Genomic DNA, 24,613 nt, shown 5'->3' on the forward strand with positions numbered 1-24,613 from the left:
AGACGGGGAGGAGACTAGAGACGCGGTGAGTGATAGGCCCGACTTAACGACGAAGACCACGCCAGAGTAATGGAGTCATAACAAGCAGAGAAGGGCCAACCTGCTCTCCCTGCTCGGCGCCGCCATGGCACCGCCTTCGCCGGTACGTTTTAATTTGAGGCGCGGACAGCACACGCCCCTCGATTTCCTGGAGCCGGAACAGAATCCGGTATATCGAGTAAAAGCCGAAAATCACGCATACTCTAGAGCAACTGAAGGTGCTCGTTTTTGAGCCAGCCGTTTGCATGGGTGCCATTTTTAATGCCGGTTAGATTCCGATCCTGCCACGCACCGCATCGCGGCGTGGCGGCCGCGCCGAGCCGCGCCGAGCCGCGCGTAGAGAGAAGCGTGTAATTTGTCGCGGGGCGACTCGCCTGAGTCAATCAGACGCGTTGACGGCCCCGCGGCCTCAGCCTCGCGGACTGTCCAGTTTGAGTTTAGCCGTGTGACCCGCCAGCCCGCCAGGCCAAAGCCTGCCCAAGTCGCTAGGACCACGCATCTTTCTTATCTACCGCTTGAGATAGGCCGGTCTGCCCACCGGTCTGCCCGGCCCAGCCGAGCCCAGGCATCGCGGCCGCGGCCAAACCAAGCAGTAATCACACGTATTGGCGCGCTGGACCAATCAGCGCGAGGCGTCGCGGGAGGTCAAAATTAAAACGAGACAGGCCCGCGTCAGGGCGGACCAGGGCGGACGGGACAGGGGCCACCTCTGACACTGTAAATGGAAATACCGGCGGAATTACAGCGTCGGAATTTCATTCCCGCCCTCGTGGCCATCCGACTATCCTGCCCGTCTCCGCGAAAATGATAGGTTCGGCGTTTGCAAACCCCCATCAAAACGAAAAAATACAAAATAAATAATAACTCCACCCTTTTTGTTTTTGCTTGAACGCCGAGATCGAAGGGCTTTGGAAGACGGGAACTGGTGGGACAAGCGCTCTCGGTACACATGTACAACATCAGCGCCGCGCGCGCCTCAGCGCCGTGACACAGCTCACACTCCGAGTGCCTGCTTGCTGTTCCTGGGACGCGCCGGGGCCTTTCTTCGTCCTTGGGCGGGGCGGGGCGGGGCGGGGCGCCTAATTGGTAATGACATGATCTCGCCCCGCCCCGCCCGCCTCGTCAGCCACGCCAGCTTACACGGCTCTAATTAGGGCGCTAATCGCGGCGCGGCCCAAGCGGCACGCGGCGCAGGGAATGACCCGGGCGGACCACAAACTTTTGGATCAGACGATACCTTCAGACACGAAACAGCCTACAACCCAACGGCTTTTAACTGTGGCGAGACCAGCCACTTTATGCAGCACACCGATCTACTTGTGGCTCGCCGTTTCTATGGCAGCCTCTTGGGACAAAGGCGACAAAGGCGCGACGAAGCGAGGGGGCTGGGCTGACGCCAGCCCGCGCCAGCCCGCGCCAGCCAGATGCAGTCCACCACGGTTCGCCTTTCCGGGAGCGTTCCGGAGCGGCCCGCCCGGCCCGTATGTCCTCACAGGAAGGAGGCGGCATCAATGGGCGCCACGATGCGCCGCCGCGTCCGGCCCTGATTGCGCGGACTGCACAGCCGCGTGGCAGAGGCAGGCAGAGAGCAGCGGCGTGCGGCATGGCAACGCCACGGCCACTGCAGCGTCTGCAGCGTCTGCAGCGTCTGCAGCCCAGCGTCGCCGAGCACCCTTTGTTGACACCGACCCTGCGCCCCGAGGCCCCACCATTGCAGTGTCCAACCAATCCACCCGTCCGTCGATCTGACATCGGTTCGAGGGTCAAGTCAGTCCGCGACAAGCGCGACGGCACGACGTCGCCACACGGCCAATTCATCCCTGCCTTCTACTCCGCATTAGTATCGAGGGGAAGGCACTCACCAGGACGATGGCTAGCGACGGCAGCATGGTGGCGACGCGTGCTCCTCGCGATGGACCTGTCACTGCACTGGGTGACACTGGGTGACACTGGGTGACACTGGGTGACACTGGGTGACACTGGGTGACACTGGATGACACTAGGTGACACTGGGTGACACAACGCTGCTTCACGTCAAGATCACTGTCACTGTCGTGGAGGGCACGTACTCGCGCACGGCGTCGCGGCTCGGCGGCACAGCGCACTACTTGTTGACCGCGGGGCACGGCGGGCACAGCCAGGCTCAGCGGCCAGTTCGGAAATGCCGCCCCGCCAGGCCGCCAGGCCCCGCGGAGCACCGCGAGCACCGCGAGCACCGCGGAGGCTGCAGGGGCGGAGCGCGGAGCGTGGGGGAGGCAGCAGCGGCGGCGGCGGTGGGGCGGCGCGCGACCCGGGCCGCTTCGCCGCTTCGCACTGCGCCTCGGTGGGGGCGAGCGGCTAGCCAACGCCTCGGCGAACGCCGCGCTCCCAGCGCCACACCCGCGCGCTCTTTGCCTGTCAAATCGGCGTAGATCGTGCCAAGGGAACAGCAAACGAACGCTTCGCATTTCAGCCTCAGCAACTCATGCGAAACCAGTCAGCAGCAGCTCGAGCAGTGCGGGGTGGAATAGTGCAGTGATGGTGCAGGAGCTCCCCTGAGCCTCCTGCGCTGTCCCGCCGCGCGGACACGCTTGGCGGCCTGTAGCGCCTGCAGGGTGTCGGGTAGGCAGTCCCGCCGCGCAGGCACGCTTGGCGGCCTGTAGCGCCTGCAGGGTGTCGGGTAGGCAGTCCCGCCGCGCAGGCACGCTTGGCGGGTGGCGTGCCTGTAGCGCCTGCAGGGTGTCGGGTAGGCAGTCCCGCCGCGCAGGCACGCTTGGCGGGTGGCGTGCCTGTAGCGCCTGCAGGGTGTCGGGTAGGCAGTCCCGCCGCGCAGGCACGCTTGGCGGGTGGCGTGCCTGTAGCGCCTGCAGGGTGTCGGGTAGGCAGTCCCGCCGCGCAGGCACCCGTGGCTTTGCGGCCCACTCTGGCGCTCACAGACGCGCTGCGCTGAAATTGGAGTTGTTCACCATAGAACTTTGAAAACCGATTATTTTTGAGGTTTGGAGTGATTCTTCGTGCGTATTGAACTGACGCTCGCCAGGCGCTGCGACTGGTGAGAACGTTATTTTCTTTTCCGTCGGATTGCAGTGCTGCCGAGATTGCTGCGCGGTGCTGCGCGGTGCCGCGGTCGCTCGCGGTCCGGCGTCGATGTCTGCAGCGTTGTCCCCACGTGGGAGTGCGCGTCGTGTCAGGGCGTGCCTTTACGCAGTGAAATACGCTCCTCGCACAGACACACACGCGCGCGCACACACACAGGCACACACCATGACATCTGTGGGTCATGCTCACAATAAACGCTGACCCTGCCCCGGCCTGCCCCGGCCTGCCGTGGCTCGGGAATGACCGCACCGCACCCCACGCGGCTCCAAGCGGCTCCAAGCGGCGGGCTCGGCGTCTTTGGCAAGGCACGTGCATACGCATTACACCAACACAAAGCAGCCAACCCCATTTCGGACTCTGGATTTAGGATTTTTTGGGTCGATGGTTTTGGGGGCGTTGGTGCACTTTGCTGTGCCAAAGAACGCGATGTGTTCGTGTGCATTAAACTACACTAGCTGGTTATTAGGTTAAGCAACGATTTGTTTCGAGTACGCAGTCACCAAATCAACGCGGGTTTTGTCGGGCCCACAGAGTTCGCTCTCTTTCTTCCACCTCCACGTGCTACTGTGCTACAGGCATAAGTCGTTTCGATGAGCAGACGCATGTTGTATGTTGTCAGGACCTCGCGGACTGCCCGTGATTTTGGAAGGAAATACTCTGGAGGCCCTTCACTGCTGAACGAGGCTCTTCTTCGGCCACAGTGACCAAAATCGACCATGGTCGCGTCGTGAGTTTCCGCGTGCGGTGTGCGGGGGCTGCGGGGGCTGCTGGGCTGCCGGGGCTGCGGCCCATTCGGTGGGCAGTGTATTGTCCCTGGTGGCTTGCCTCTTGCCTATCGGGCTGTCGGGCGGGCGGCTGCGCGGGTCCGGCCCACTGATTCCACCGGAACGGTGCTCCTGAAGCGCTCTTGAACTCGACCTCGGCGCGGACGCGTGGACGTTACCGCTGCCGGGGTACGCCTTCCCTTCCCTTCCCCCTTCCCTTCCCGCGGTGTCGCCCTGGCCGGCGCCACACCGGTGCGCCCCGCCGCCCGTTGCGACACGGCGACAAGGCGGACGATGCTCGACCCAAACACGCCCACCTCGCGCCATGCCATGACGAATGGCATGATCCTTAAAGGCCGATTTCTGGAGCCGCCCAACGCAGTGACGCGCCGTGGCGTGCCGCCGTGGCGAGCGGCGCGCCGGCCAAGTGCGGAGCGGTGCGGAGGACGCGCGGACCGGACGGCCCCGCCCAGCTCGGCGCTGCGGTCCCGACCGTCCCGACCGCGGTGAGGCGAGGAGGCTGAGGCTGCCGAAAATTGGCATCGCCCGGAGCCCAGCCCACCGGTCCCTGTCAACGCCCTCTCCAAGGAGTCCTCCAGGACTCGCGCTCCAGCGACAGGGCGTTCGCGACTTCTCTCGGCTTCCTTCTGCCTCCGCCTGCGGTGAGGAAGAGGAGAGGCGGATCTGGACGATCTGGCCTATAGTCCGTTGCGACTGATTCAGGACTCTAATCTTGCTGTGGCAGAAGCCCGGGCCGCTCTGATCCGCGCTCCGCATCGCCGCCCTCAGCGCAGCGACCCTTCGCATATAGAGACCTAGAGTGACTCTAAGTCTCTAGAGTCACTCTAGGTCTCTATTCGCGTAGCGCGCCGCGTAGCGCCCTCACCACGGCGGGGCCCTCGGCGGAGTGCAATGACCCCCATGACTTCCCTGAGGGGGACACCTACAACTGCCTACAACATCCAGGCCGAAAGTTTGTTTTTCTTTTACCACCAAGGCGCAACACAAGCAAACAAACAAATATAAAGTGCAGGCCGCGCGTGGTCGGTCGGTACAGCCGCGGGATGCGGGATGGCTGAGTGCGTGCCGCGGTGCCGCCGTGCCGTGCCCCGCGCCGCGTGCATTGCAGTCCGGCTGGAGGCTGGTGACGGCCTTGCCCACGCACTTTATGGCGCCGATACCCTCCGGGACGGCCGGCCGCCCCGCCGGCCCCGCCCCGCCCCGCCAACACGGGCGTAAATCGGAGACCCGTCCCCACCCCCTTCCCCCTCCCCATCTCGTTCAGCCCATCGGATCGGTTTCCGTTTTTGGCGCGACGCGGCGAGGACCATCTCAATCTTTGGACGCAAGGGATTCCAACTGGACGACTGCCGAGCCGCGACCCTTGTGCGTTTCTGTGTGGGTGGAGTCGCGCGGGCAAGCAGCAACTATCGCTCAATTTTCAGGCCGCTGTCACCGAAAAATGTTGCTCTGCCAGGACGGCCGGGCCGAGCGTGGTGGCTTTTGGCGTGTCCAGAGTCCCCCCTCCCGCTCCGCGATCCCCCAGGCCCAACCGTTCCGACCTCGGCGATGGGGAATCGTGTAGGTGAGTCCTCGGAGGCCACAGGGGGCCACTGCTTGGCTGCTTGGGGGAGGGAGGAAAAAAAAGGCTGCAGGATGCAGAGGCGGACTGGATCTCGACTGAACTACTGGCATGCCCGGCTGCCCGGCCGCGCGGTAAGGCAGACTGGCAGATAGGTAAGTTACATTGTCAGCGTGCTACGTTACTGCGTGATTGGTAGCTTGCGGCTTGGGCCGCTAGAACAGCAACAGCATAAAATTTTTGTGAGCAGACACCCAGCCAAAGGCAGAGGCAGTTTTGTGTGTTCCGTACGCTTGGAAAAATTGAGTCAAATCATGAACATACAATGTATTTCGTTTTATTAAGAAAAGAAAATGGAACAGCAAAAATAAAACAGGTAATTTAACTTAAAATCATTACAAAAATTACAAACTGACCATGAGTGGAAAAATAAACAAACAACATTTGAACGTTCCTTTATGAAGACACTGTTAAATTTGATATCCAACACAATGAGGTTAAAATAAGGTATAAGCCAACAAAAAAATACTGAATACTCTAGAAACAAATAGGTTCAGCACTGAATGAAGAAAGCTAAATGAAATTCAGAATCTCTTCAGGAGCTTAATGCTATAACAGAATTATAAACTTCAAATATCATATTGAACATCCTTCCATTATTTTCTTTATCTTACAGTCACAGACACCCTTCTTCACCACTGAACCTCAGAAACAAAAAAAAAATGTGCTCTCTTATCAAAAACAAGAAAGAAAATAATATCACATTGAATGATGGATACAGTAGGATATACACAATAATATCAAATATCACTTATGTTGTGGTTTTTTTTTCCCTGTGACAACAGTTGATACAATTCTTATGTTTCATCACCACATGACCTCATAAAAATATAATCCAAAGAACTATGGACCTTACAGATAAAATCCTACTTTCCCGCATGGCTAAAAAAAATACTGAGAAAAGTATTGTAGAAATATTAAAATGTAATTATTACAAAACATCCGCGGTAACAAATGCCTATGCTTTCCTGCAGAGTGGTCTTTCCCATAATTTTTTATTGATCGTCAAATACTCACTACTAAAACATAAAACTACCTACTTAACAACACATCACAGTCAAACAGTCAATAATAAATAAAGCATAGGAGTGAACGCATGTGACATGAGAAACATGAAACTCACAAAATCTTTGCTATGTAGTGAAACACTCACACAATATCATTTGTATTTTAACAGTAAAGTTGACATTAGTATAATGTGTGACAAGTTTAAAAATAAGTTCCCTAGCAAGAGCCTCTGAAGCAGTCAATTACATAATTATATATACACAGAGGTCAACGCCAAACACAAGGTTGAGTTGAAAAGGTAGGAAGACTGTGGTTGCATGAAAGCAAAGTCATACACCACTTTTTTTTATGACTAGGAACAGAAACAGAACCATAGGTGGAGAGATTTGCATAAAGTGCAAACTACCTAATGTTCACCTGTTTTCCACCTATGGGAAAAGTATAAAAATTTACCTAATAGTCAAATGGTAATGGTACCTTAATTTCTACATCTCCCCCTTTTCCCCTTCTTCAGTCAATTCAATCAACATAAGGCATGAAGCATTCACTAATGTCTACTTGGTGAAAAATGTAACTGGCCACTTAAATCAATATAGATAAAATTATTTCTGATGAGTGAAAGATGTAACTATGTATCAAGTTACAGATAGAAACAAATAAAAATGAAGTTCTCACATTTCAGTTAGTTTGTCAGTGGCGGTGACTATTCACCTTTTTCCATGTCACTTTGACAGAAGGAAGGCTCGCATGTCCATAGCACAGAGTGGTTGAGGCTGATTACGCTCCTGAGGTGGACTAGTGTGAAGGAAAGACAAAGAGGCTGGCTGCATCCATTGTCCAAAATGGTTAGGAAAGAGATCACTTAGAAGAAACTGTAAATGTAAGAAAAACAGTCATTAACTCTGGACATTTCCTACAATAAAGTTTGAGGTGGAAATACTGTAGCATACTTACTCTTCCACATGAATCACCAGGCTGACATATTTTGGGTTCATGGAAATTTGAAGGTAGTGGGAAGCAGCGGTCAATCAAGAGTCTATGCAAAACTAGTCCACCTGTTACTGCCTGATCTGACTTGTTTACAGAAGTCCCAGGGCCAGTGGGGCTAGGAAGAGTTGTGATGGAACGCAAAGAAACAATATGAATATCCAAATCTGGTGATCTTACTTGGCTTACGGGAGAGTAACTTAAACTTAATTTGGGTGAAGTATTTTCACGCCATGTCAGTTTGTGCAAAGGATGCAGCATAGACTGAAGTGCCAGGTGTGCAGTCAATGATGGAGTGGGCACAACTGCATTGTTGACCTGTAAATTAGTAAAACAACAATGACATAATGGTTTTGATGTCATAATTTGAAGAGGAAAAAGAAATGAATAAAAAGTGGCTTAAAAGTCAAAAAGGTTACTTACTGCACAGCCAGGCACAACTGCTTCTAAGAGCAGTCTAAATTTAGTACGAGTTACTCTGTTATCTTCCACACCTTGGCCAAGTCCTCTGTTGTCATCTTGCATGAGTTTTCTATCTTGCATAACCTGCAGAAAGTTTATCATGACAAAAAATTGTACAGGAGAAGATCTTATGGACAACATTTTAGAACAATAATATACCTCAATCTGACCCTCTTTAAGAGAAGCAGTGCCCAGAGGCTGAGATGACAACAAAGTCAGACGCATTTGTTCATCTTGGATGAAAATTTGGCTTGGGAGTGGATAATAGTTCCCCTGAAGAGGGAGTTGTGCCAATCGTTTTCTTTTCACAATCTTAGGAAAGTTAAAATGTTAAAAGTTACAAAAAAATCCATATCAATTTATACAGAAACTGAAATTCCAGTTTACCTGTAATCCATTCAGGTCAGTGAAAAATTCATCCTGACTGCGAACATTTGATGATACACGCATCACCATCTCAAAATTTGCAAATTGAGTTATGTCAATTTTGTTAATAATTTCCAGGCCGGCAGAATCGACACCTAAAATGAAATTTGACAGTAAGGTCTAATTTTGATTTAAAAAAAATACTACTTTATAACTAAATAGAATGAAATTCACCTGGGCTATTAAGCAAGGTGACTGAGTGAACGACACCAGGCAGATCAACTTCCACTCGATTGTAGATAGGCCCCTCAATGACCTTAATAAGAGGTCTATCCAAAGACAGAACTTGGGCCTCCTTATCAGGCAAGAAAAGGTATGCTCCACTCCGTTCTGATCCAAGACGGGCTCCGTATCTAAACAGAAGTGACAGTTTAAAGTTATACTAAAAGTTACAACAGTAATGATAATGATACAGTTTTTGGGTGATGATCAGTGTAATGTATTTTTTATTTCCAAAACATATCCTTACTTGGCAAAGTCAAGGTGAACTGGTGACGTGTGATCAGTTGTATGATCAGTAACAGCTTTCAAGAGACCATAAGAGTTAAATGCTACAGACACTTTGTCATTTCTTACTTTAAATTCTCTTGAATCAGGCTCTAGCTTGGATTTAAAAATATCATTCACATTCCTCACTTGATTCATAGCATTCATTATGCGCACAGATGCAAAGTGATTATTTCTGAAAGTACACAAGGATTGTCTTAAGATCAAAGACTCTCTGAGAAAAAGTATGGTGCATTACTTTTGTGACAGACATACCCAAATTTGTCATTTGGTTCTGATAAAGAAACTGTGTAAGTTGTAATGGACAATGGTTTAAGATCTGTGATGAAGGCAACTTCAAAACTTGATTCAGAAATGCCTGCAGGTTGAAAGATGGGACTAGTTTGTGATTTTATCACATTTCCACTGTGGTCAGTAATCTGAAATAAAGCAGAACACATTATGAGTGGTGCAATTTAAAATACTAGAAAATATCAGGAGGAATGTAATTAACCTTCACATGAGGAGTAGAAACTTGAAGGTACACAACTTCTTGTCGTTTCCATGAAAGAGAGTTGAACACAACAATACGACGTGAATCAACCTCCAAATGAGCACCAAGTGTTACAGAAACCCTATCAGGCAAGCTGTGATGATCTTGCCACACATCATCCACATTAAAAAAGACTGTATCAGTTTCGGGCACAGCTTGTTCCTGAGAAAGCAAAAATGTTAATTGCCAGGGTTAGCAAACGCAACAACAACACAACAGTGACACTCAGCCTGGCACTCACATTTCGGGGTGCAAGCAATGCATAGGCACTCATTTGAATGACATGTTGGCATCCCAAAATAGAATGATATAACCTGAAAATAATAGAAAAATCTATTTCTTGAGTAACTGTACGATGTAACTTCAATATTTAAAAAAAAAAATCAGGTAAACATTGGGACAAAGGGGGAAAAAAACCCAGCTCAGCTACATACTTTCTGGCGTAGTCCTCAACGACAAAATCTTTTGCAGTTCCTGTGATACCATCATGATGCTGAAATAAGCTTATTTGCCTTCTCGCTTCTTCTAATCTTTGAAGTAGAGCTGAACGAGGAGTCAAGAGCCATGAATGGACAGAGTTAACGGCTGGAATATTAGTTTGTAATTGTTCACTCCAAGCTAGAGTAAAAATCATTTCAGCGCTCCTAAAGGAAGGAAACAATCAGATTAAACAAGAGTGATTTCCATGTAGCAATACAAGAAAATAACAGAAAAGAATACAAACCTCAAATAATTCATTGCTAATCTGTCCATGCGTTTGTAAAACGGTCTAGATGTGTAATAACCACTCCAATAGTGATCATCACGATCTGCATAAGTGAAGAAGTCCCCAGTTAGTGATGGGAAACCTGATTGTGATCTTTCCTCTCTCACTGCTTGAAAATAGTCATCAAGAGTTCCAAACTTAGCCTGGAAGCAAGTTGCAAGAAGAGAGAAGTTACACTTCTTATAATATTGTTATAATATACAATGCAGTTTTCCATATGCCATTAAATGAAGGTACCTCAACATGATATTTGGGTTTGCTGTTTAGGTGATCAAAAATCTTTTGGTAATTATCAAACTGATGATCCCACTCTGAAAGATGGTCATAGCGAAAATCATCTCCAAGAGGAACTAAGAGCACATTGGTTTGATACAGCTGTGCTTTTTTAGAATATTGGTCCAAAAGAAGTTCAGCTCTGAAAGCAAATAGTGAAATAAACAATACCTGGAGTAAGATGAAAATTTGAATCATTATAAGGCAAAAACAGAGAGCAGTACCTTTCAGCTACATTGCCTTTTGTTATGATTTTAGGTGGTGCTTTCCAAGGACACGAAAGACCATAGCCAGGAAGACGCTTGAAATCAAATTGGCAACATATTTTTGGGTCAGGTCCACAAGTATGTGGTACATCATATGAATAAAAGGGCATCATATGGGTAAAAATGTCAAGTGTGCCAGCAGTATCTGCAAATGATATATTTTAAGAGAGAGAATAGTAAAGGCAGTACCTTAAGGAATACGCAAGCATACCCCAAGGCTGTCTCCATCTGAATTCCAGTTGTCGATTCTTTGCTAATGCTTTCTTGACAGAATAGTGCACTCGCTGAATAAGCATGTTCTGCATGCCCGCTCTCTGCACAAGAAAGGCCATTGAAGAACTCAAACCAAATGGATCGATGGACCAGCTATTCCTACAAATAAACAATGGCAAAACAAGGTTTTGGAATAAAGTCACAGGCCAAAATGGCACAATCTTACAGAAAGAAAGGAAGAAAGGGCTCATCATACTTTGGTGTTACCCCGAGGTTTTTGAGAAGCCAAAGATGGCCCTCTGTTAATTGAGTCAGCATATTAAAATAATGTGTATTTGCTTCATCATTCATTACCCAACCACCAGTGACGAATTCTAATTGACCACTCTGCACAAATCTGGATAATAAAGCACAAAAACGTTAAAAATTGGTAATGTCAAAGGGCAAGGTAAGGATCTCCTTTCCTTTACTTTACATAAGGAAACAAACCGTTTCACTTTGACCCGTTGCTCTTCACTCGTTCCTTCCCACCACATAGCAAAGAATGAAATTTCAGCCCAAATAAATTTTCTTTTCGAGTCCTCATATAATTTTGTAACCATATTATTGAGGATGTGCTTTGTTTGTGACTGATAATAATCCTCAAATGTCTTCAGCCAACCTACAAAAATGAACACACCATTATTATTGAATGATAAAGTGAGCTAATATCTCAGAGAAGGTGCAAAATTTTATTATATCTAACCTGGGTCATTGTGTGAATGAGGTACAACGAAAATCCGCAGTTTCCTTCTTGAAGTCCACTGATCTGCTGAGTATCCAATATTCCATCCTTGCTTCCACACTCCCCCATCAATATTGTCAAACTTCAACTGGTTGTACATTTCATACATCTAAAGACCAAATCAACTCAAACTCAGTTTACTGATCAAACAAAGCAAGATATGCGAACAATTTTAGGAATACCTGAATGTCAGCATTTGGAGTACTGAGAGCAGGACAGTTTTCAAGTTGTGGTGACCAATGAGCTGACTGCAGGGCAAAAGACACATTATGTGGAGCATGATAAATATTATCCACTGATCTGTCCACGGTTTTGTAATTTTCACCGACTCTCAAATACTGAAACACAAAAATGGTTTAAAACATAGAAACTGCAGTAAAAAGAATTTTAAAAGTTGATCTAATGGGCACAGCTTAAAATACACAACCAAATTTAAACCTCAACTTTTTATCTCAGTACCTGCTCAGATTGAGGAGACGTTGGGTCATCATGGTGCGGCAGCATTGTCATTTCAATTATTAAGTAAATAACAAAGCAGCATCCCAGAAACAAAGCTGAGGCGACCAAAGCCGCTTTTCGTCTTACTCTGACTCGCATTTTGACCTAGATACAAACGTCCTGGAAACGAAGTGTTTCCTCAGTATCAAAAGTCAATCAATAGAACATAAATTACATGACATGAAGCTCTAATATTTCAAGGAGAAAATCCACTATATCCACGCAAAGGTCATAAATAAAACATAATGAACATCGGGGCAGAAACTAGTCGTATCACGACACAATATTGTTAAAAAGAAGTTCAAACATAGAAAGTATTCTTACAAATAGGACTTATAGCAGACGCCGAAGTTAGGTTATGCTTACACAACACAGAGCAGAGCTAATAAACCAAGTTATCACTGTCACTAAGAAAAAAATCTACCAATCTCAAAATATATTATGTAACTATACATGGAGAGATATGGAAGAAATGAAATAATTTTGACACTGTTCTGTTTTAAATGTGATTGTAGGGGTTCGAAGGCAAAGCGGCAGCGGTCGACGGTGCTGCGCTCTGGCGGGCCTTCGAGAAACCCTATGTGTGGGTGTTGTGTGTATGTGTGTAAATAAATAGGCTTAGGCTTCTCCTTTAATTTAGTGATGGTATTCCACATTTAATAGCGCTGGTAAGCCAGAAGATTTTCTTGAATGTTATCTGAGACCTACATGATCGACTCCTCTGGAAGAGTTTCGTTTCATTTTTGTAACCTAAAAATTGTGGCGGCTCCTGTCACTGTCAATGGCCTTTTTTGTACTAGTGCTCTTTATCAATGTTTTTATATCTGTATGTGTCTGTATGTATCCCTCAGTGTGTTGAACTTAACTTTAACTTTGCGGTATTGTTTTTTAATTTTTTTGTGTAGTTATTGTGCTCTTGTGCATTGCATTAAGTTGTGGTAGTTGACTGAATTTCAATCTTTAAGCCACTTTCTAACAAGTTGTTCTGTGCTATGCCTTCAGTGAATGTCGGGGTTCGTAAGTGAGGCAACTGGACTCATGGACGGGCACGTGGATGATTCAAGGGTGCGAGGAGACCTCACCGATGAGGTTCCAGACCGTCATCCTAGGAGGCCGAAGGAAAGGGCCCAACGGCCAAGAACAGACCAGCCCTCTGCTTTGGTATTCACTTTATTTTCTTTACTTATATGACAATCTTCTTTGTTCAAACTATACACTTTTTTCCTGTTTGTTGCCTCACCCTTTTGCTGCCATAAGTTGTAAACACAAATGTCCTCCTCACTTGACAGCAATCGTTTGAAAAAACCTGGTGAATAATCTATGAATGCTTTCTGATCCAGAATGAAGTGGGGGGAAGCAGTGTCCCAGGGCCAGGTGGGGACGTCTCTGCGGATTGGTTAAATGACCAAGAGGAACTCAGATATGGTGCCCAACATGTCATAAAACTCTTTGTACCCGTATCACTGTGCATGCTTGTTGTGGTCTCCACAATGAGTACCATTGGATTCTATTCAAGGAAAGATGTCTTCCTGTAAGTTTGCTATCTCAAGTCATGTTGGAGTACATCTATTATTGAAATTTAATGTGTTTTCATTTTTGTTTGTTTACCAGTGTTTACACACCATTTCATGAGAAAAGTCCCCTTACCAGCACGAAAGTGTGGAATGCCCTTGCCAATTCTGCTATTCTCATGGTGGTCATCATTGTTCTTACAATTGCATTGATTCTCCTCTACAAATATCGCTGCTACATGGTGCTCAACTGTTTATTTAGTTTTTTATTTCACACTTTGCTATCTATAACTCTTAAGCTCAGATGCCTTATTATATTTTCTGTTATTTCTAGGTGATTCATGGCTGGCTCATCTTGTCATCTTTTATTTTGCTGTTCATCTTTTCTTATTTGTATCTGGAGTGAGTAGCCCAACATTTCTCTCGTAATTCACTCTCTGAAGCACAATATTTTTCTTATTTTTATGTTGTTTACAGGGAATGTTTACGTGCTTACAATCTTGCACTGGATCACATTACAGCAGTGCTTGTTCTTTGGAACTTTGGCGTAATGGGTATGATTTGCATCCATTGGGTTGGACCTCTCAGGCTCCAGCAGGCTTACCTTATCTTTGTCGCTGCGTTGATGGCTTTGGTTTTCATCAAATATTTACCGGAGTGGACAACTTGGGTAGTTTTGGGTGTCATTTCAATTTGGGGTAAGTTCTCTCCATCAAGCTAATAGTTTCTTCTTCGATCTTCTTGTTAAAGAGTTTAGGTCTCAATCTTGCGTGTGCTTTTGTATTTTTCAGATTTAGTGGCTGTTCTAACTCCCAAAGGTCCTTTGCGTATTTTAGTGGAAACTGCTCAAGAAAGAAATGAAAACATTTTCCCTGCCCTCATTTATTCCTGTAAGTTCCTACCCTAGCATTTTGAGAATTTTTTTCCATTTAATTTATATTAGTAAATGTTGAAAAATATTTGCTAATGGTGACTCTTTCTTACAGCCACTGTTGTGTACAATATAGTAGGCACTGCTAATAATGAGACTACTGCCTCATCCTCTGGAGCTCAAATGGATTCTCCAGGTAAAAGTCTGCCTAGTACCCAACAAGGTAATGTACTTGTAAATTCTTAAAATTCTTAAAAAGGGGCTGGCCAAGAAAAAATAAATTTTAAAAAAAGTTACGAAGGCTATGTCAAGTTAAGTGAATTCTCACTTCACAATTCACAATACACAATAGATAGATAGATAGATAGATAGGGTAAGGGGTGAGGTGGGTAACTGTGAATTGTGAAGACTGCCCGCCTCACCCCCCGGCCCTATCTGTGTATTCTGAATTGTGAAGTGTGAATTTCCTTAACTTGATATAGCCAAAAACAACAGTCATTTACACACTAAATGAGACTGACATTTGACTTTGTGTACGCAGGGGATGCTGAAAGTGGTTTTGTGCCTTCTTGGAGGGAAGAAGCCACAGAGCGTGAAGCAGCCAGGCATAGAGCCATCGAAGAAGAAGAGGTTCAGATACGTCCCAGAACCACAAACCGCCAGAGTGATGTTGCTAATGAGTTGGGCCTGGGAGGCGGTGATCAGGCAGGAGAGGATCAGGGACGAGAAGCAGCGGGTCGCACCCCATTCCGCATTCGGGACGATGAAGAGCGTAGGTGGATTTTTGCTTACTTCAAATTTCTCATTGATTATGTCATGGTATTCTCAAAATTGGCTTTGAATTTCAGGTGGTGTCAAATTGGGCCTTGGAGATTTCATATTCTACAGTGTGCTGGTTGGCAAAGCTTCATCATACGGAGATTGGAATACGACTTTTGCCTGTTTTGTGGCTATCCTAATTGTAGGTATTTGGGTTCAACTTCACATTTTCTGGTACTTTTTAATGTTTTGGATTTTTCTGATGTAACATAACATGAACATTTTTCTTCTATTTTTATTTTTTTAGGGATTATGCCTGACTTTACTCCTGCTGGCAGTCTTGAAGAAAGCCCTCCCTGCTCTCCCCATATCTATCACATTTGGACTGATTTTTTATTTTGCTTCATATTTACTTATTGCTCCATTTGCTGACAACCTTGCTTTCCATCAAGTGTTTATTTGAACATCTTAAATCATTCTATTGTTTTTTATTTAATGTAATTTTCTCCTCTATAAATACTGGTCTTTGTATCTGCTGGCCAAAGAATACTGTAATCTTTTCCTTGACTCCAAAAACTTGACTTAATAATAATTTAAGCAACCAAAATGTTAAACACAAAATAAGAATGAGATTTAACAATTATAACTTGACTACCCCAATAAAATTTACTATTTAATCTCTATCTTTGATGGTATTCTCTCTACCCATGTCAAAGCGGCGGACTACCTTCCGGGCGCTGTTACACAGAAGGGATAAAGAAATGAGAACCAAAACGACCAGAACAACAATCCCGGGCGTGGCACCTTGTAGTAGGGCTGACCAATCTTGAAAGGATTGGCCCTAGCAGGTGGCCCAATCAATTTCAGATTTATCTGAAGAGGTTGACCACTTTTGTCAAAAGGCTTGCGCCGTTTGGATGACATGTGTTACAAATATATAACGTTTAATAAAAATTGCTCTCTATTTGGTTGGAAAATGACTTTTTCCGTGAAGCTTGTTGAAGGTTGCCTACCTTCCCGGCGCAAGCTAATGAGGGTAGTTGGAAAATAGGAGACAGCTCGGTTCTTGGACTGAATTTATATCACTCCAATACAATTGTTTTGTCATCCATCAGCTACGTAATATCACACAATTATCCAACCAAACAGTACAAACATACATTAAATACATGTGACAATGTTAATACTACAAATGCTTCCACAATTCAGGAGTACACATGAGTTATAATAAGTTAGGCTTGCAATATCAACAATAATGACAAACAAGGAAACAACAGTAAAATGAAACAACAACATATACAGGCATACATGTCACAATATACAAAATAACTACAGAAGTTTATAAACAAAAAGCTATGGCGTATTCCGTAATCAAACATTTCTAGAGAATCTGAGAACGTGGCACTTTTCAGTGCCGTCAAAATGGCAGCAGGCACAGGGCACAGATGAAAGAGCTGCAATCATGTTCTCTGGTCTGTGGCATAGTGACCGCAAGGAGGAGAACGACTCACAAGAAGCCAAATTTCTGAAGCATAAAGGAGTTTGTAGATGATTGTGACATCACACATGAATGCAGATGAACAAATGATGAACCGTACCCTTAAATATAAAACACTTGCACACTTAAGATTTTGAAGGATATTCTGATCAAATTAGGTCTACACTGAAGGCTACAGCAAGATGCTCCATCAAATTGGATTTCTTAGCAGATAGGAACTGTTACAGAAAAATGACATTGTAGTAACAATAATAATTAACAATTGAAACAAAGAAAATAATTTTGGCAGTGCAAAAGAAGATAAATAGTTTATGAAATAAACATGAATTAATATCAAGTTTTGAGTTGAACCAGATGTCATAAGCCTTTCATTAAGTAGTAAAATCACAACATACCTAATACGGACTACCGTTATAATCACAAATACACAACAATAATGATTAATATTCAAAACAACACAACCATAAAATGAGTCATTAACACACACAAATTAAGTTTCTTGATGAAGTTCCATTTTGAGAAACAAGTTTCAGGAGAAACGACACATCACTCATGAGATAAATCAAATCAGTCAATGAGATTTGGAGTAAGCTGCCAGAATCACTAAGAAACAAAATATTGAGTATGGAAGATTTTAACAAACAAGTACAGAAAGGGGAAACATGATTTCCCAAAAAAAGCAGAGTACAACATAAACAAAAAGAAACAAACATACTTGTTGATCAATAGCAAAATACTAAAAAGGTTTCGTTTGTGACATCGGTTAACTTAAAATACATAAATAATAAATGCCATACACAATTGTTACAAAAAATTACTAATCACCAGATCACAGACATAATCATGATTGAACAATATAAAGACACCATGAATAAAATACATATTTTGAAAAAAGCTGCACTTAAGCACAGAAACAGACAAATTATGAAAAACACACAAACGGAGGGAAAATAAAAAATCTCAGGAGGTGCATAGTTCACTTGATATAGCATAAGTATGCATGAAATTCGTTAAAATAAAATCAAATCATGAAATAAAATGATATATCAGGAGATATAAATTGTAAGTAGGTTTTAAAATCGAAAGTACAATAGTGTTTCCTTTATTGACATTTTGTTAAATAATGAGAACTGATGAACAATCTTGGGCAGGTAATGGAGGTTTTGTACAATCTCTACAAGGTCAAATGTGAATGATGTTCCATTGTTACTTTTGGCATTAAATGCCATACACCAAATAATTATGACTAGAAAAACAAATTGCCACACAGCACATGAGGCAAGAAATACTATTTGACATAAAGTCACTTTCTATGGTCAGTATAACCTACAAGTAGTACTGACAATTTTCCTACACAGCAGAAATGTGCAACAAACGTGCACACATTTTGGAATCATGCTTAACTTAAATGAGCATTTTCTCTACACAACCAAAACATTAGTTCAGTACGGAGCAGGGTTCAACTCCCTGCGCAGCCACTTTCATTAAACACTGCGTCCCATGAAGCAACAACCATCAGATAATTTTGCACTAGGTCTCTTTGAGCTCAAACAAGGGTAATAAAATAACTTTAACAAATACTGCTAAGAGGAGATGGCTATTTGGGTAAATTATTATCATCCCAAATAAGATTTAAGGATTAACAAAAAAACCTGTGCTAACTGGTAAATGATTCTGGACATAAAATAGGCATATCACAAAATGGAAAGTTGTCACAATCACTTCATGAAGACTCAAATGGAAAATGATACGTTGGCACCATTTAAGCGACTCTTGGAATGAATGCTCCTGCTTTGTAAGACGCCCAACAGGGAAAAGTGGTTCTGCAGGTTGCTAGCAGATAGTAAAATAGAGTTATGTACCTAATATTAGTGCCATAAGCTAATTATACAATTGCATAGAATAAAACTTAAAGTACACTCTTCTCTAGGTATGATAAGAAAAAAGTTACTTCCACTGCTGGAAGCAAATTGTGTATTAGGCTTAATTTTTGGTGGATGTGGCACTTCTGAGGAAGACTCTTAAACATAGAAACAACACAAGACTCATCAAACAGTTGCATACACTTGTCAACATGTTGAGAATATTGTTTTCATGTTCGTATATGAGATACCACTAAATCATGAAATTTGGTAGAGAAATCATGCAAAAAATTTTCCAGAACTATTTACGTTTGTTAGCTTTCTCAGCCAGCTTTTCTGCTTTGCGAACCATACGATCTCTCTCTTTTTTCTCTTTTTCTGAGGTTTTGCGCTCCCTTTCTGCAGCTAGGCGTAAATCTTTCAATTTCTTTTTCAAGCGAGTTTTGTCTTCCCCACCCACACCAAGGGCCTTAAAATCCTTGGATTCTAGCTGCAGAAGTGCAGCACCTCCAATGCCTTGTTCTAGAAACCGAGGAATGCAGCTTTCAAGGCTCAGGGCAAGGAGCCACTGGCATACCTGTTCTTTGGACCATTCAGTAACTGGCACATTTTGCCATACATGAGACCCTCTTCTCTGCAGCAGGTCTTCTGTAGAGTCAGCAGGAGTGGGCTTGCTGGGGCTTGGGTCAGCACTCAAACTGCTCAGTGAGGATACAGACACTGACGATGGAGAGCTTGGGTACTGCCATGGGTACTGGGAGCTTTGAGTGGTTAGGAGGCCAGTAGGGGCTTTCTTAACTGCACCAAAAAGGAAAAAGAGCATTGAAGAATGACATAGACAAGAGAAACACTAAGCGTAAAAGAAGCTATTTTACTGACTTACCCCTAGCATTGGCTTCATTCACAGCTTGTCGTATTTCCTCGGCTAAAGCGTCTGCTGGATCTCGATCTATAAATTCGGACGAGCCATCTCGGGATGCATTGGCTTGGTCTCCTGTTGACATTCGGCGCTCTCGTTCAGCTAAAACTTGTTTCAGTTGCTCTGCTAATGAAGGGGGAGGCCCATGTCCTCTCTGTCCAGCACCTATTGGGAAAGATTTTATTAGCCAAACCTTCAACAACAAGCAATTTATTATTAGTTCTGGTAAGTTTTGGATTGTCTTACTCTTTTGGGGTGCTGCCTGATAGGCTACATTAGTAGCTGCCTGAGCACCAGATGGATGGGAATGTAGCCCACTCGAGGAATGTGGTGCATACAGAGCGCCTGCATTGCTAGGCACATTAGCAGAGGATGGTGAGTAAGCAGAATGTAACGAAGAGGAAGATGAAGATGAAGTAATTGCTGCTTGGTAATGAACATGCTGTTGCTGTGCAGTTGAAGTGTACAGCCCACTTTTATTAATTGAGGATGAGGAGTTGAAGGTTTGCATGGGTTTAGGTACCGATGATGTGACTAATGATGTGGATCGTGTTACAGCTTGATGTGATTCCTGAGCTTGATAGGCAGCATTAGTTTCATTACGATTAGTAATGTTAGCACCAGCACTACTACTGCTGCTAATGCTGCTGTTCATGCTGTTACTTTCAATCATAAGAATGTCCTCACGGCTTGCTGAGGTACCATTTATGTCTTCTCTGCTGGAATACTCCAAGTACACTTGATGTCGTGCTGCTGAATGGTCCTCTTCACTATCTTCACAGCTATCTTCAAGGCCATAATCCTACATCGAAATTTTAAATTAAAATTTGCGATCAAGGGACAGATTTTAATTCTAGTTACGAATTGAAATACAACTGAATTCTCATATTACAATGGAAAAGTACTCACAGAGCTGCTATTGCTGACTCCTTTTTCTCGCGATGGTAATTGTCTTCCAGCAAGGCCACCACGCTGGCCAAGCTCACCTTTGGCTTTTGAGGCAGAAACATCCAAAAGCTCATGTTGTGGAACAGCTCGGTCGAGTTCTTCTTTTAAAGGCATCTGTTGAACAGCAACATGAGACAAGAGTGAATAAAATTGTTTCAAAAATGATGCACAGTACTAGAAAACTATTGAATAATAGAAATACCTTCCGTTCCACAGTTGCTGTTTTGTCTCCATCGTCAGGGCTAATATCTGATATTTCTGTATCAGATAACTCTGCACCCAATTGGAGGAGAAGAGGTTGCACTGAGGTTTGCTGCATACGCCTTGATAATTGGGGGGTTACAGGTTTGTCATGAGGCAGTATTATGGGGAATCCTCCTCGCTTCTGGGTATCCATGAGCTCCTGCTCCAGACGGATTACTCGATCCTTTAATGATCGAACAAGAGCATTATATTCTGTGTCTTTTTCTCGAAGAAGCTGCAGTAAGTCAGCCTCTCGTTGCTCCAATTCACGAACAAGCCTTTTGGCCTTGCTATATTTTTTTTCCACAACTGAGAGTTGACCCTGAGAAACAAAAAAGAAGATAAATCAGTCGTGCATTCCCCTCAAAAATGGAATGACAAACATAAGGAGAGTAGATAAGATTGTATGTCTTCCAACTTTAAGTACCTGTGACTGTTCCAACATTTCTTGAAAAGAGGAAACATCTTTCTTGGACGACATAAGAGATCTCTCTGTTTCTCTGAGTCTTGCACTCATTCGACGAAGGCGTTCAACATACTCCTCAGTGCCACTGCTCCCTCGTTGTTCAAGTTCCATCAACTGAAGAAATGATAAGGTGATTGTAAATGATTGGACTTGATGGAATAGCAGAAATAGCAACCAGAAATATAGTTAAGGTGCAAAGTAAACATTGGCAAACAAAGCATAGCATGGGCCAAATTATGAACCACAGGAATAGCAAGTTCCATGTCTGCAGGCAGATAACACGCATTTTATTATTGTGCCGATCTCTCACTCAATCAGTAAATACTGTTGGATTTAATGATTAAATAAAGGCAGAAATTTGCTCATCCCCCTGTTCAAAGTCCTTCCAACACCTCAACAACCATATGTTCAAGAACTATTTATTATCTTATGGCACAAAATACTGGGGGTGGGTTGGCAAGCAGAGATTGAGGTTCAAGCAGAAATAATGCATTAAAACTACTTCTCACCCGATCTCTAAATCGTGCTACTTCGCTGTCAGCTACTGCCAGCCTCTGCTGACTCTGCAAGTGAATGTGGCAAGAAATGCGAATGATACAAAGCCAATAACAACATCAACAACATACAGTGAGGAAAAAAAAATGACTAAAAAGCTCTCAACTACAATAAAATTACATCAAGCCACTGCCCTAATCCTGTTGCTTGTTTTCTAAATTGAGAGCATTGAGTATAAACTTAACAATTGCAACAGAAGAACATTTACTCCAACAACCACACAGTAAACACATAAAGAAGAGTCAAAACATACCTCTTGGAGCAGGTCTCGTAGGTTTGCAACTTCACTTGCAGTTCCTTCATCAGCTCCATGTCCTAGTGGGCTGGGAGGACCCTCTGAAGAAACTGGAGATGCACCACCGATAGGCGCAGTGGCACTATCTTCAGAGCGCTGACTCTGACTCTCCGACGGAGGAGAGGCAGTGGCTGAATCCAAACCGGGTTGTTGCTGTTGATGTTGGTGTCGCATTGCCACCTGACGCCGGTGGTCGTCCCGTTCCCGATCAGCCTGTGACACACATCCGCGGTCCTTAGGATGTGGAAATGGAGAGAAGCGTTTTAGTAGGGAAAGAACAGAGTTAGAGGGATAAGGACAGTTCAGAAAAGGTTATCACCACCACAGCAGGCATGCAAAGAACCCATTATTTTTTCCCAACTAAGTCTTGATTTGAAAAGAGAAGACAAGATGGAGTGAAATAACACAGATCACCAAGCAAAGAGAAGAAAACAAACTTTGAGGTCAAGAAACTGCTGTATACAGTATTTAAAGCAGTTTATTAATCATCACCACCTTTCAAGTCAGAAAGTAGGAATTGTGGGTTTGAACAGAGAAGGCATGTGAAGTCAAAATTGGATTAAGATTAAGATAAGATATAGATACCTGAAGAGACTGACGTATAAGTTGAGCAACTTCACTATTTTGCGGGTCTCTCTCTCTGCCGATGAGGAACTTCACAAGGCCACACGTATTTCGTAAAACTGATGCGGCATAAGCTTGAGTAACTCCAACCAGAGATTTTCCATCCACCTCAATGATTTGATCATTAACCTTAAAATAAACACATTGAAAATATTGTAAACTACTCTCAAGTTGAGTTTTTGCTTAAGATTGGTAAATTCATTAGTTGCACCTTACCTGGATACGTCCATCTTTGGCCGCAGCACCATGATCGGTGATTGTTTTAACAAATATTCCCAATTTCTCAAGTCCAGCATCAGCACCAACACCCATTCCAATGATGCTAAGACCGAGTCCCTCAGGCCCCTTTATCAGATCAACAGGGAAAACATCCATCTTCTCAACTCTCTTTTCCAGTTCATATTCTGCAGAGGCAGCAACAGGATCAACATCTTCATTACGGCGATCATAATCAGTCATTGAAAATGTGCTGTACATCTACAAAGGCAAAAAGAGGACACTTGTACCGTTTTTCATGAATGATCTAAAGCTATCAAAGAAACCTCTGGCCATTTTCATACCTTTATAGGACCACTACTAAATTTGACCTTCGTGTTTTTCTTAACGGGTATTGGATAGTCGTCATCATCGTCTTCCGAATCAGGAAGTCCAGGCACTTCCATCCAGAAGTGCCCATCTTGATAGTAATGCACTCCCTTTTCCACAAGTACCTACAAGAGAAGGCACTCAGGTATTAGCCAAAGTAACTAGCAGAAAAATTAATGCAAAATTAGAGGAAACATACCTCTTGGCAGGATTTTGGTGGGTAGTCAACGAGTAAAGAAGTTTCCGAATCTCCTTCTTCGGTAATCACACTAGACTCTGATTCAGCTAGATTTGCTTCAGAACCAGATTGAGACCATGCCTGGCTGGATGCGACTGAGTCATTCAAAGCAGCAGATTTATTGTGTATCATCCCAGACTCTGACGGCCATTCGGAAGCTTCTGAATCTGGCAGTATGTCTGGGGTTTGAGCTGGGGTCAGAAGTCTTTTAACCTCCTGAGCTTCTTCATCAGACAGCAACGCTTCTTGCCTGCCAGATTAAAATACTTAATAGATTAGAAAGGAACCAAATATGGAACTTTACAATTGTATTTCAGTGCAGAACTGTCACATCAATAATGATAGAAAAATTAAGTTGTGGTCTACAAGCAGTAGTTGTCAAACTATGTTAGGTAAAAGTTAAAGGGAACATGAAAGAAATCCAAGACGTGAACATCTTAAATGATAAGAAAGGAAAAGGAGAAAGGTTTGATCGCAATAATGTTACAAAAAAAAAAAAAAAAAAAAAAAAAAAAAAAAAATGTTTGCAGATGGAAACTCCACCACCTTAAATCCCTTGCACCATTGATCAAGCACTTTTGTTTCACTAATAAGGTTACTGGCGATAAAAGAATGAAATTAGAACAGCTGCATCTAAAAGTGAGACACTCTTGCACAAACCCACAAGTATTCTTGACAAATAAAGCACACAAAATTAGTTAATAAACCCTCAAACATTGTCAACCACCACAACACATTTTGGCACAAATATCACAACACCCAAACACCTGGCTTCCTCTGAAAAAGAGAGTCAAGTAGCTGCGTGTTAAGCTGCAAATTATACGGCACATAGGGGCGCCCAAGTGGTTCTGGAAAGCTAAAGGCAAAGAGTCAAAGTTAAGGGGATTCCCAACCACTACAATTCATTCACTACTGCACAGAAGTTCTCTACGTGACAAAAGGGATATAGTCTATCAGCAAAGTTCTCAACAGGTTAGTAAAAGCGAACCAATGT

At 44.2% G+C, this 24,613-nt stretch overlaps 4 protein-coding genes across 13 annotated transcripts in view; 1 reads left to right on the plus strand and 3 right to left on the minus strand.

Moving 5' to 3' along the window:
• LOC117650269 (extensin-2) overlaps positions 1–2,187 on the minus strand; it is a 38,350-nt gene extending 36,163 nt beyond the window's left edge. Inside the window, 1 exon segment of the mRNA XM_034393556.1 lies at positions 1,902–2,187. Within this exon segment, the coding sequence (XP_034249447.1) occupies positions 1,902–1,928 (27 nt within the window). The 5' untranslated portion in view covers positions 1,929–2,187.
• Positions 1–16,069, plus strand: part of LOC117650268 (presenilin-1) — a 78,089-nt gene extending 62,020 nt beyond the window's left edge. Inside the window, exons 2-12 of one of the 2 annotated variants that reach the window (XM_034393554.1) lie at positions 12,864–12,913; positions 13,248–13,406; positions 13,586–13,776; positions 13,857–13,998; positions 14,091–14,158; positions 14,234–14,454; positions 14,548–14,646; positions 14,743–14,850; positions 15,169–15,399; positions 15,476–15,588; positions 15,694–16,069. In XM_034393554.1, the coding sequence (XP_034249445.1) occupies positions 13,251–13,406; positions 13,586–13,776; positions 13,857–13,998; positions 14,091–14,158; positions 14,234–14,454; positions 14,548–14,646; positions 14,743–14,850; positions 15,169–15,399; positions 15,476–15,588; positions 15,694–15,849 (1,485 nt within the window). In that variant the 5' untranslated portion in view covers positions 12,864–12,913; positions 13,248–13,250 and the 3' untranslated portion in view covers positions 15,850–16,069. Of the gene's footprint in view, positions 1–12,771; positions 12,914–13,247; positions 13,407–13,585; positions 13,777–13,856; positions 13,999–14,090; positions 14,159–14,233; positions 14,455–14,547; positions 14,647–14,742; positions 14,851–15,168; positions 15,400–15,475; positions 15,589–15,693 lie in introns of those variants that run through there. The other variant, XM_034393555.1, reaches the window with a different exon arrangement.
• Positions 5,904–12,754, minus strand: LOC117650266 (alpha-mannosidase 2). Of its 2 annotated transcripts, none has more exons than XM_034393550.1 (21): positions 12,612–12,754; positions 12,207–12,365; positions 11,930–12,085; positions 11,709–11,856; positions 11,453–11,624; positions 11,220–11,360; positions 10,962–11,122; positions 10,709–10,895; positions 10,449–10,626; positions 10,170–10,354; positions 9,880–10,089; positions 9,687–9,759; positions 9,407–9,607; positions 9,169–9,332; positions 8,876–9,088; positions 8,581–8,759; positions 8,368–8,501; positions 8,140–8,292; positions 7,942–8,064; positions 7,486–7,836; positions 5,904–7,403 (listed from the first exon to the last, which is right to left on the minus strand). In XM_034393550.1, the coding sequence occupies exons 2-21, from the start codon at positions 12,342–12,344 to the stop codon at positions 7,254–7,256; spliced, it is 3,417 nt and encodes a 1,138-aa protein (XP_034249441.1). In that variant the 5' UTR covers positions 12,345–12,365; positions 12,612–12,754; the 3' UTR covers positions 5,904–7,253. The 2 variants fall into 2 exon arrangements, with proteins under 2 accessions (XP_034249441.1, XP_034249440.1); XM_034393549.1 differs by having other exon boundaries at positions 12,570–12,705.
• Positions 16,070–16,447: 378 nt separating the features above from the next.
• LOC117650265 (pneumococcal serine-rich repeat protein) overlaps positions 16,448–24,613 on the minus strand; it is a 39,551-nt gene continuing 31,385 nt past the window's right edge. For 5 of the 8 annotated variants that reach the window (XM_034393545.1, XM_034393546.1, XM_034393547.1 and 2 more), the window contains 12 exons: positions 23,581–23,869; positions 23,357–23,506; positions 23,013–23,273; positions 22,758–22,925; positions 22,131–22,406; positions 21,832–21,885; positions 21,284–21,436; positions 20,816–21,178; positions 20,575–20,727; positions 19,912–20,467; positions 19,630–19,830; positions 16,448–19,544 (listed from right to left, as the gene is read on the minus strand). In XM_034393545.1, coding sequence (XP_034249436.1) covers positions 19,048–19,544; positions 19,630–19,830; positions 19,912–20,467; positions 20,575–20,727; positions 20,816–21,178; positions 21,284–21,436; positions 21,832–21,885; positions 22,131–22,406; positions 22,758–22,925; positions 23,013–23,273; positions 23,357–23,506; positions 23,581–23,869 — 3,121 coding nt within the window. In that variant the 3' untranslated portion in view covers positions 16,448–19,047. The remainder of the gene's footprint in view (positions 19,545–19,629; positions 19,831–19,911; positions 20,468–20,574; positions 20,728–20,815; positions 21,179–21,283; positions 21,437–21,831; positions 21,886–22,130; positions 22,407–22,757; positions 22,926–23,012; positions 23,274–23,356; positions 23,507–23,580; positions 23,870–24,613) is intronic. The other 3 variants (XM_034393541.1, XM_034393548.1, XM_034393544.1) reach the window with 3 other exon arrangements.

Source organism: Thrips palmi, unplaced genomic scaffold, assembly GCF_012932325.1.
Source record: "Thrips palmi isolate BJ-2018 unplaced genomic scaffold, TpBJ-2018v1 HiC_scaffold_5, whole genome shotgun sequence".
NCBI classification, from domain to species: domain Eukaryota; kingdom Metazoa; phylum Arthropoda; class Insecta; order Thysanoptera; family Thripidae; genus Thrips; species Thrips palmi.